At 60.9% G+C, this 11,933-nt stretch overlaps 1 protein-coding gene across 1 annotated transcript; it reads left to right on the top strand.

Annotated features, from left to right (window-relative positions):
• Positions 1–1,271: 1,271 nt before the first annotated feature.
• Positions 1,272–11,933, top strand: MEX3A (mex-3 RNA binding family member A). Its single transcript, XM_061375253.1, has 2 exons — positions 1,272–1,840; positions 10,816–11,933. Exons 1-2 carry the CDS (start codon positions 1,348–1,350, stop codon positions 11,919–11,921), a joined length of 1,599 nt encoding a protein of 532 aa, XP_061231237.1. The 5' UTR covers positions 1,272–1,347; the 3' UTR covers positions 11,922–11,933.

Genomic DNA, 11,933 nt, shown 5'->3' with positions numbered 1-11,933 from the left:
GATCCCTCCACCCGTGTTCACACCGGATCCCTCTGTCTGTGCTCACACCGGGTCCCTCCACTCGTGTTCACACCGGGTCCCTCTGTCCGTGTTCACACCGGATCCCTCCACCCGTGTTCACACCGGATCCCTCTGTCCGTGTTCACACCGGATCCCTCCACCCGTGTTCACACCGGATCCCTCTGTCCGTGTTCACACCGGGTCCCTCCACCCGTGTTCACACCGGCTCCCTCCACTCGTGTCATATCGGGTCTTTTCACCCATGTTCACACCGGGTCCTTCCACCCGTGCTCACACCGGATCCCTCCACCCGTGTTCACACCGGGTCCCTTCACCCGTGTTCACACCGGGTCCCTCTGTCCGTGTTCACACCGGGTCCCTCCACCCGTGCTCACACCGGATCCCTCTGTCCGTGTTCACACCGAGTCCCTCCACCCGTGCTCACGCCGGGTCCCTCCACCCGTGTTCACACCGAGTCCCTTCACCCGTGTTCACACCGGGTCCCTCTCTCCGTGTTCACACCGAGTCCCTCCACCCGTGTTCACACCGAGTCCCTTCACCCGTGTTCACACCGGGTCCCTCTGTCCGTGTTCACACCGGGTCCCTCCACCCGTGTTCACACCGAGTCCCTTCACCCGTGTTCACACCGGGTCCCTCTCTCCGTGTTCACACCGGGTCCCTTCACCCGTGTTCACACCGGATCCCTCTGTCCGTGCTTACACCGGGTCCCTCCACCCGTGCTCACACCGGGTCCCTCTGTCCGTGTTCACACCGGATCCCTCTGTCCGTGCTCACACCGGATCCCTCCACCCGTGCTCACACCGGGTCCCTCCACCCGTGCTCACGCCGGGTCCCCGCTCGGTGCCCGGTGCCGTGCGCTCCGGGGGTGCCGCTGCCTCGGGACTACATCCCCCATCAGGCCGCGGGCCGGGGCCGGCTCCGCTGCGCCCAGCGCCTTCAAACAAAAGAGTTTTCCCCCCTTCGGGGCTCCGCGCCCCTCGGCGCTCCGAGCCCTCCGGCGGCCGGGACCCGGGGGCGGAGGCGGCGGCGGCGGCGGCGGCGGCGGCGGCGGCAGCGGGGGGGACCCCGGCGGGCTGGAAGTGCCTGTGCTCGGAGCTCGGGTTACAGAGAGAAAGGGGCTTGGCCAGGCGGGGGGAGGTGGGCGGAGGGTCCTTTTCTCTCTCTGCTTCTCTCCCTCTGCCTTTTTTTTCCCCCCTTCTCCCTCCCGAGCTCTTTGTGTGTCCCCCCCCCCCTCCCCACACTCCCCTCCTCTCGCTCTCACCCCCCCCACCCCCCCTTTCCCAACCAACCACCACCACCCAACCCCCTCTCAAGTCTTTGTTAGCCATGCCTAGCCTGGTAGTACCAGGGATAATGGAAAGGAACGGGGGTTTCGGCGATTTAGGCTGTTTCGGTGGGAGCGGCAAAGACAGAGCGCTGCTGGAGGATGACCGGGCGCTGCAGCTCGCCCTGGACCAGCTCTGCCTGCTGGGGCTAGGCGAGCCTTCCTCCTCCTCCTCCTCCTCCGCCGTGGTGCTGGTGGAGGACAGCAACAACAACAACAATAACCCACCGCCGCCGCCGCCGCCGCAGCAGCCCCCGCCGCCGCCGCCGCCGCCTCCTCCGCCGCAGCAGCAGCAGCAGCAGCCGCCGCCTCCACCGCCGCCACCGCCGCCCTCGGCCCCGAAGGGCTCGGCGGCTCCGAGCGCCGGGGCGGCGGAACCCAAGTTGTGCGCTTTGTACAAGGAGGCCGAGCTGCGGCTCAAGAGCAGCTCCAACACCACCGAGTGCGTCCCGGTGCCCAGCTCCGAGCACGTGGCCGAGATCGTGGGCCGGCAAGGTGAGAGCACCGGGGGAACCGGAGCCCCGCTTTCCCTTCCCGATGCAACCCCCCCATAGACACACACACACACACACACCCCCTTCCGCCGCCGCTCCGCCCGCCCTGCCATTGTTCGGGCCGGCTCAGCCCTACCGGGGACAAAGCGGGAGGATGGGGAGCGCGGAGGGACGGGGGATGCTTGCGAGGGCTCCGTCCGGTTGCACCGGAGCCCGGGTGCTGCCAAAGAAGCCGTTCCCGGACCGCGCTCTCCGCCTCCCTCCTTAAACCCACGGAATCAAAGCAGGGGATAAGGAGGGGACCGGGGACACACCCGGGACACGGAGCCCGGTTGGGGGTTTGAGCGTGAACCCGCCCCGATTCCCGGTGGCGCTCGGCGCTGTTGGGGAGGAAAATCCCCTTTGTTGGGCTCGACGGGGCGGGGGTGTGGCGGGGGCCCGGGCCCGCGCCGTTCCAAGCGGCACCGGTAACGGGACGTGGAAGTTGGGAGGGCTCCGACGGGAGTCAGGGACCGGGACGGGCAAAGCCCCCCCCGGGGGGCAGGCACCCGGTGAGCCCCAAGGCCGGCCCCGCCGCTGGGCACGCTCCGCGACAGGGATGCTTTTGTTCTCCTCCCGGCTCTGTTGGGAGCGAGGTGGAATGGAGGAGGGCTTAAAGAAATAATTATATATATATATATATATATACACACCACACCCACTCTTAAGTCACCCCTCGCCCACCCCCCCGGCTCCGGGCTCCCGAGTGTGCGGGGGGGAAAAAGGAAAAGGGGGGGGCAGCAGCTCCATTGCGGGAAGCGGGGCAGGATTAGACCATGGGGCTGGTGGGAGAAGTTTTGTGTCGCTTCTAGAAGGGAAAACAATGCCCGTGTGGTGAAGTGGGGGGGTTTTCCTCCTTCTTCTTTCTCTGCACAAGTAACTTGATGCTCTGGAAGTGTGAGGGGCAGAGACTGCGGCTCCAAAGGGTTGGGAATGGGAATGAGTAGGGGGTTTGATGTCTGACATAGTGGGGCCAGTGCTCCCAGTTTGGGCCGTGCAGTGGGGCACTAGTAGCTAATGGCTGGGGGGGGTTAATGGCCCAGCATCCCTACATGTTATGGGAACAATGGTGGCCCTGCTCATTCCCACCGGTGAAGCTGGTGCCTGGTCCCCTCCGCTGCGATGGGGAGCGGGCAGGGATGTCCCCCCCAGCTTGAACACACTGGGATCGTGTCCATGGGGAGCTGGAGATGGGGTGAAGGCTGAGAAGATCCCTCCTGGACCTGTTCCTCCCCTTGCTGCTGCCCCTGAGCACGGGCAGAAGCGCTGGGGCTTTGCACCAACTCCATGAGGCCGTGGAGAATCAGGCCCCCTTTGTTTCATAAAGTTAGGAAAGAGAGAGGATTCGGGAGGCAGAATGCAGGGAAAACCGGCGGGGGGGGGGGGGGAACCGGGGCTGCTTTCCTCCTGCATCTCCCTCCTGCCCCAAACTCCCGCAGAGGGGGTGTGTTTGGATGTGCTCCGGCCGCAGCGACGCGCCCGGTGTGGCCGCACGGATGGAGAGGAACGTGGAGACCTTGGGGTGTTCTCCACCATTTTTAGTGTGCGTGTGTGAGGGTTTTCCCCCATCTGGGAATTGCGGGATGTCCGTGGGGCAGAATGGGCTCCGTCTGTTAATGGGAAGGGCGGTGGGAGCCGTGGCCCTGCGCTGGGGCGGATGGGATGGATCTGTGCTGGTAGGGACCAGGATTGCTCAGGGCGCTTCGCTCCAGCAGGGATTGTGATCCACACTAAAGGCCTATAGGAATGTCCCCTGGGTCTCGTTCTTGTGTGGAAAGCTGGATGCTGAGGGTCTGCTTTCGGATGGAGCTGGGTTCAGGGACCCTGAGGGGATGGATCCTGTGCTCGCATGGATGCCTGACCAGGAATTTTAGGGGGGACCCCAAAGCGTGCACAGTGCCACCTCCTTGGTTGGACAGCTCATGGTTTTCTAAGGAATTCCGGCTGTTTGTGCACAGGGGCATGGATAATTTGGGGAGGAGAAGGGAAAAAGAAGTAAGAGCGGAATAAAAATCATTTCAGGGCTTTTAATAGGTAACGGGCTTGAGTTCCTTTAACTTCATGTTCTGTGGTGTGAGGAACCACACCGTTCCTTCATGTTATCTTCAGCTGCCGTCTCCCATCTTTGGAAGTGCACCTTCTGGCCTGTATGGGTTTAAGAGGCCTGGATCTGGGCACGGGGGCCCTTTTCCATGCCCCTGGCAATGGGGTTTCCACCTCCCTCCACTTTGCCAGGAGAGGGTAAAGGCACCGGGGTCTAAATAAGGCCCAAAGCCCCATGGATTCGGATGGGAGCGCTTGGTTCCATTGTGGCGTAGGGGGGGGGTGGCTCCACTTCCACCTGGAGATGCTGCAGGAGCTGAACCCGGTGCTTGGCAGCTCCCTGCTTTCCCTGGGAACGGGGAACGTGCCCTGGCGGAGCCAATCGCTGGAGTTTGTGCGCTCCATTCCAGCAGCGCCGCCGCTTTCCATGCGGGATGGGATTGGGATGAGAGCCGGGATGATGGGAAAAGGGGGGACTTTGGGCTGCTGTGTGAGGGCTGGGTGCTGGGGGGATGCAGCTTGAAGGGGAGGAAGCTGGGAAGGGAAGGATGAAGGGATAAAGGCATAACAACGCCTTGGACCGATGTTTATGACCTCTTCCATCCTATCCCTGGCCACGGTTGGCAATGACTTCCCTTCCCCAGCCATGACCTCCATGCGTGCCCTTGTCAACGCTATGGTGAGGAGCAGGGATGCCTCCACCCGCATCCTGGCTCCTGCTGAGCATTCCCTGCACCTCCATCCCCGCTGACCTTGGGAGCCCGAACCCCCTGGCACGTGCCATGGTGTGCGCGGTGCTCCCGGCCCTGCCTTTTGGGGGGCTCGGTGGCTCTTGTATTTCAGCCACCAGCTCATCCCAAGGGAACAACGCCCTTCGTGGGGCTGTTCCCGTTGTCAGGAGCCGAGCCCTGGGGTGTTTGCGGCTCATTCTGGAGGCGGGGACGGGGACTTGCACAGCAGGAGCAAAGGCAAGGGTGGGAATGGAGATGGGAAGGGCAGGAGCAGTGTAAAGGTGTCGCGCTTCCGAGTGTGAGCTTGGGAAAGGGCATCCAGCCACAGGGATGCCCGTGTTCACCCCTGCAAGTCTCCATGGGCAGGCACAGCCCCATGAGCACACGCGTGGGACTTCTGTGCCCGTGTTCATCTGCTCCCAGTGACCCAGTGGGCTGGAAGCGGGGCACGCTTAGGGCCGGGTATTGCAGTTAGGGTGATGGGCTCCTGTTCTTTGTGTGTGCTGTGGGGCCAGCTTGGCTCCCTTGCTGGTGCGAGCTGTTCCCAGCGGGTACCTTCCCTGTGAGAGCATCTTTACTCTCATCCCTGATAGTAGCATCCTTTGTCACCTGTGCCCAGAGACAGCCTTTGATGAAGCCTCTCCCATCCTGCTCTAAGCAGCCCGTTGTCACCAATGATGCGAGAGGGGAGCTTAGCATCAATTGCTCTGCCTTGGCGAGGTGAAGTCAGACACCAAGAGCCCCCCCTGAACCCCAGGTGATCGCGCTCTTTGTGTAGCTCCAAACACGCTCGAACGCTCCCAGCATTTAAAAATAGTCCAAGGAAGCCTTTTCCATTGAGGAAGTCTGATGATGATTGCAGCTCCCCCACCCACCATGTGGAGGAGGAGGTGGATGTGCAGCATCCGAGAAGCAGCGCGGGGGTCAGATCCCGTCGCCTGCTTGCTCTTGAGGAAAGCTCGGAGCTGAAGGTCCCCTGGGGCCTGAGGACCAACCCTCCTCACGCAGCTTGAGCCGGGGGGGGGGGCTTAAAGGGAGAGAGGGATTGCGGTCGGGTGGCAGCTTGGAATGAGAATGCATGGATTTCCAGCGGGGAAAAGTGCGGACCGGGATTGAGTTGGTGTGGTTTGAACTGGAGGTGGGAGGAGAGAACGGGTCTGGGAGAGAGACAAAGGGAATTTTCCAGGGAGAGACACACACAGAGAGAGAGGCTCCGAGCATCGGATCCGGCTGCTGGATGCCGCGGTGACCGAGTGAACCGCGCTGCAGCGCCGGGAATCTGGGGCAGTGGGAGAACGAGGAGGGGGGGCACGGTCCTCCTTGTCTTTGTCTGGAAACCCCTTGCTCCTGCAGCGTGCCCGTTGCCACCCCCTTTTCCCTGCGCCTTGTCCCGCTTTCCCTATGGATCGGGATGGGGATGGTGCCGGGGCCGCGGGCACACCCACCCCGATGCGATGCCGTTGTTCCAGCCCCGAGCGCCCAACTTTCCTCCGCCACAAACAAGGCAGCGATTGTCCGTGGCATCCGTGCTTTGCCTTTCTTGTTCCCCCCCTTCCATCCCTTTATTTCCCACCCCCTCCTCCATAAACAACTTTCATCCCTCTGGGAAAAGGCAGGGAAAATCCCGGCGGTGGCCGCTGGTTTTCACGGTGCCTTGGGGGTGGCTTTTTCCCCCCCTCCTTCTAAACACAACTTGCATCGGCGTGGCAAGAAAACCCCAATGCAAAGGGGTTCCCTTGGGGTCGGCCGTGGTCCTTTTGTGTGCGTGCAGGGGGGTTGGCACTGCTTTCCCTGCAGCAGAAACCTTACCCCCCCCAACCCCAGATAGGCAGGAGGGTTTAGTTGTGATGTTCTTTGTGTGCTTGTCTTTTAGCACAGCTTTCATCTGAAGTGGGAAATGAGGGCCCCACCTTAGCAGGGTATCTGAGGGGTGATGGGTTTATGGCCCTCTTGAATTTAATGACTATAACACCCCCAAAAAACAAACCCAACCCCAAGTTCTCAGTGCCCTTAAGCTCGTTTCTACCACAGCATCAGTGGCAAAATGCCCTCAAGCGGGGTATTTGCAGGTGTAATTTAGAGCAGCCCTGTGGGGAAAGTGCCTCGGTGTAAATGGGAAGAGGGCTAAAACCCATTTGTCTTGGGAGAGGTCGTTTCCAGCCTGCTGGAAAGGAGGATATGCAGTGATTTGGGGTGCTGTGATTGCGCGAACCCCAATGAAATACAGGAACCCACCTCGGGGCTGTGTGCTGGGAGCTGCTCCAGCACCTCTGATGGTTGTGGGTGAAGCTTCCTGAGCTGTGCCAGCCTGCACCAGTGTGTGCCTGTGCAGGATCTGGCCTTCTAGCAGCAGGAAAGGGGAGGGTTGTCAGGAGGTTGAACTGTGGGTTTACACTGGGGTGCAATACCCGATGGAACAATGGGTTTACACTGAAAGAGGGGGGATCCCAGGCTCTTCCCTGTGAGGATGCTGAGGCACTTGGTACCCGGAGAAGCTGTGGCTGCCCCATCCCTGGCAGTGCTCAAGGCCAGGTTGGACACAGGGGCTGGGAGCATCCTGCTCCAGTGGAAGGGGTCCCTGCCTGTGGGTTTAGATGAGCTTTAGGGTCCTTCCCAACCCAAACCAGTCTGGGATCCTGTGAGCTCCATAGCTGTGGCTGCATGGCGTGGCGCAGCATCCATCCCCTGCATCCCGAGTGCTGCTCCGCCCTTTTCCTATGGGAGCCACCCTGTGTGAGAGAAGACTTGGGATAGGCTCATGCAGAGTCAGATCGTGTGCATCCTACCCCGTGGTTGCTCTCAGGAGCTGGACATAGGGACCAAGCCCTTGAAGGCCTCTTTGCATCCCAATCTCCCCCTGATTCCCCATCCCCAGGTGGGCAGTGGGTAGACTCGATGCATTTACTTGGGTTTTAGCCAGAGCGAGCCACTCTGGGGGGTTCATCCCAGTTAGAAACTGGTCTGGGTGCTGGGGGCTGCACTGTCCTCGAGGGTTTGCTCCTCTCCCTTAGTATTTGTGCCTGTCTGGGGTCATTTGGAACCGCATGCGCTCGGAGTCAATTGGCAGTCGGTTGACTGAAGTTACAAAGCAAAAGGGATGGGGGGAGCCAATCATACAGACCTCCTCTCCCAGTGCTTTGGGATGTGTGTTACTGGCAGAGCCCAGCAGAACAGGAGCGAGGTGATGGAAAGCCAGGCCGAAAGGGCTTCATTCTCTCCCCTATCTAACAACCCAAGCAGCAGGGATCAGTTAGCTGCTGTCTGTGTGCTGCTGCCTTAAAAGAGCAGAGCACGACAGCAAAGTTTGGTGGTGGCAGAGTTTGTGCAGGTCCTTTCCTCCTCTTGGTTGCACGTTTTCAACACCACCTCCTAAGCAGCTCTCCCCTTTTGATAACCCCATGGCTCCAGCTGCTCGTTCCATGCTGTGTTTGCATGGCTGCTACCCAGGGGGGAAGCCTTTCACTCCTAAGAGCCCACAGAAGCACTCAGGACCACGCTCTGCAGATGGATGGGGTAGGAAGGGCCGCATCCTGAGCTGGCTGTGCCATGGCAAAGAGATCCCAGTTGCGTGGGAGCAAGGTCAGGGTTGGGATGGGTCAGACTGGGAGCCGTGGCTGAATGGGGAGGTCAGATTGGAGCCAGGCTGGTGGAAGTGGTGTAAATCAGTGCAGCTCTCTGGGGAGATGCGGTGCTGATGGCTCAGGGATGCTGGGGGCAGATCTGCGCTGCTGGGGCTCCATGGGCTCGGGCTCCTTTCCCTCTGTGGGGTTATTCCCTCCACTTCCTAAGCACAGGATCCCCCATCTGTCTCTGCAGAGCTTTCCCGTCTGCAGGCCTGCACGGAGACCCTCCCTCCTCCTCCTCCTCCTCCTCCTCCTCCCCCTGCTTCTCACACCATCGACTGCACCATGCGTCCTTTTGTCCGTTTCTAGATCCTCCCTCCCTCCTCTCCCCGTGCTCTCTCCTTGCCCATCTCCCTTTTGCTGCGTTAGGGGGGGGTCTCTCCTTCCCCTTTGCACCCCTCATTCTCCTCCTCCTCCCTCAGTGCAATCCCAGCATCCCTCTCCCTCCATCCCCATCCCCTTTCCTCCATCCCGCGTTTGCCCTCATTCATGTGGATGAGGCCACCGGTGCCTCCCATCTGGCCCCAGCCTGGAGCCCTCATCCTTTGTCACCGCTCCGCTCTCCCGACCTCCACGTTCCCTCCGTGGTCGCTCCCTATGGTGCAGGGCTCGGATCCCTCCTTGCTCTCGTTGTCCCGTGCCTCAGAGCAAACCCAAGCCCAACCTGAGGTCCTTTGCTCCCTGGAGGCACAATGTGGGGCTTGGAGGGATGCAGCAGATCCCTCCTCAGCCCCAGGGTGATGCTCGGGATGCATTTCCATAGGGATGTGAGCTGCTAACACACCCCCCCCACCACCTTCTTTCCATGCAACGCTCGGGTGAGATCTCTGGGGAAATGGTGGCATCTCGGTTAATCTGCCTAAGATGGAATCTCCAGCTTTGGAGCGAGCAGCACGGGAGTGGGGCAGGGAAACGTCTGCCATGGGGAGCTGACCCTGCCCTGGGGCTGCAGGTCCGGCTCTGATCCTGCCCTCCATGGGATGCTTTATCCCGTGCTTCATCCCACGCTTGTGTCGTGCTGAGCATCGTCAAGCGCCGCTCTTTGGGTTTCCCAAGCGCTAATGATGCTGTGCTGTGGATGCCCACGGTTCCACGTCAGCTCTTTAGGAACTTCCCTAAACAAAGCATTGCAAATATACTCCAGGGTGTGAAGCCAGTGGGGAGTAACACGTGAGCAGCATCGGACTTGGCAGGGGCTGGATTCGGGTTGGAGTTTGGGAATGTGCCCAGCTCCGGGTCAGATGCAACATCCCCATTCCCCGGGAATGAGATGGGCTCAGTGCAGCAGCATCGCGATGCTGAGCGGGGCAGGAAGAGACAGCGATTCCCATTCCACAAAGGGGTATTCCAAGGAGTGAAAACTCCCTCTGGGAACCCACACCAGCGCTTGTCCCACCCCAACACCAGGATCCTATGGCAGGCAGTGGGGTTTGGGAGCTCCGTGCTTGGAGCATGCCTTGTGCAGCTCTCACTATTGGTTGCGGCGTGCGCGGCGTTCCTGTCAGCCCGAGGGGCACGAGGCTCCGCTTGCATCCCTATGGATGTGGGATTCGGTCCTTGCTAATGGTATGTGGTGGGGAGAGCGTTCCGTGCCCGGCAACGCTCACTGAGCAGCTGGGAGAGATGGTGTTCATTAGGAGCTCTATAAATAATGATGCTCCCAGCCCATGAGCGGAGCAATCTCCATGCCTTGGTCGCAGAAGCATCCTTTGGGGGTCATGTGGCGTTCAAGGATGCTCGTGGTGTGTTGGGGAAGGCTGCCCGGTGTCGGAGCATCTCTGGTACCCACGGAGGAGCATCTCTGGTACCCACAGAGGAGCATCTCTGGTGCCCACAGAGGAGCATCTCTGGTACCCACGGAGGAGAGGAGCATCTCTGGTACCCACAGAGGAGCATCTCTGGTACCCACAGAGGAGCATCTCTGGTACCCACAGAGGAGATGCCTTTGGAAACAGGGGTCAGCAGGAGCCTGTCCAGAAGTGGTTCCTAGAGAGCTGTGCCACATCTGTAGGAACACAGATGATGGATGCTTGACGGCATCCTCGAGGAAGCTGGAGTCGCATGGCTGGCTCTAAACCCCTCTATAAAGGGGCTTTGGGAGCCAAAACACGCTGGCAAGTCTCTTGCCTTTTTTGGGAAAGCAGAAGGATGCTTGAGCTGGAAGTGGGGGGGAATCGGCTTGGTGGGCACCAGGGATCCATAAAAGTGACCTTGGGAAAGGCTCTGAGCCCCCACAGGCAGGGAAGAAGCCTTTGCCCATCACTCACAGGCAGAACACGGCCCCTTCACTGGTGTCCTGCTGCCCACCAGCTCGGGAGCCTGAATGGCCGCATCCCTGCTGCCTCCTGCCCCAAACCTGGGCTCCCCAATGGCTCACAGCAGCCTCACCCTAGAAGCACACCAGTCCCTAAGAAGGGCTCTGCTCTTTGGGCTATGGCAGACACCTCCTCCCTGGCGCGGGGTGGTGATGGGGGAACGGCTGCGTGGCGAGGGCATCCCTATCCTAACCTCCTGCCTTGTTCCCTCTCTCCTCCTCCAAGGCTGCAAGATCAAAGCCCTGCGGGCAAAGACCAACACCTACATCAAGACCCCCGTGCGGGGCGAGGAGCCGGTGTTCATGGTGACGGGGCGGCGGGAGGACGTGGCCATGGCCCGGCGCGAGATCATCTCCGCTGCCGAGCACTTCTCCATGATCCGAGCATCCCGCAACAAGGCCGGCACCACGTTCGGCAGCGCTCCCACCTTGCCGGGGCAGGTCACCATCCGCGTGCGCGTGCCCTACCGCGTGGTGGGCTTGGTGGTGGGACCCAAAGGGGCCACCATCAAGAGGATCCAGCAGCAAACCAACACCTACATCATCACGCCGAGCCGGGACCGGGACCCTGTGTTTGAGATCACCGGCGCACCGGGTAACGTGGAGCGCGCTCGGGAGGAGATCGAGACCCACATCGCGGTGAGGACGGGCAAGATCCTGGAGTACAACAATGAGAATGACTTCCTCTCCAGCAGCCCCGATTCCGGCATGGAGAACCGCTACTCGGAGGCCTGGCGGGTCCATACGCCGGCACCGGGCTGCAAGCCCTTGTCCACCTTCAGGCAGAACAGCCTGGGGTGCATCGGTGACTGCTCCGTGGACCCCGTCTATGAGACGCCGCGGCTCAATGACCAAAATGACTTCAATTACGGTTACCTCTTCCCCAACTATGGGGTGAACAAGCAAGATCTGTATTATGGGGTGCCGGAGTCGGGCGCCCCAATGTGGGCCGGGCAGGAGAACACCAACCCGGTGTCGGTGCTCTTCTCCAAGCAGCAGCGGTCCAGCAGTACCGGTGCCATCCATCCCAACTCCCACCGCTCCCCATCCTCCTCCATCCAAGAGCCCAATCTCTCCGCTCTCCCCAGGCGGTCGCAAGGGGAACCCCTGCAAGGGTTTTCCAAGCTGGGAACGACGAGCGCTGCCCGGACGTCCGTCTCCAGCAGCCGTGAGTGCATGGTGTGCTTCGAAAGCGAGGTGACGGCAGCGCTGGTGCCCTGCGGCCACAACCTCTTCTGCATGGAGTGTGCCGTGAGGATCTGTGAGAGGACTGATCCCGAGTGTCCCGTTTGCCACGCTGCAGCCACTCAGGCCATTAGGATATTTTCCTAAAGAGACAGAGCA

The sequence above is a fragment of the Neopsephotus bourkii genome, unplaced genomic scaffold, assembly GCF_033783945.1.
Source record: "Neopsephotus bourkii isolate Nb327-2 ecotype Australia unplaced genomic scaffold, CSIRO-AGI_Nbou_v1 NB_1660, whole genome shotgun sequence".
Classification (NCBI taxonomy): Eukaryota; Metazoa; Chordata; class Aves; order Psittaciformes; family Psittacidae; genus Neopsephotus; species Neopsephotus bourkii.
This window is presented reverse-complemented; position numbering and strand designations above follow the sequence as displayed.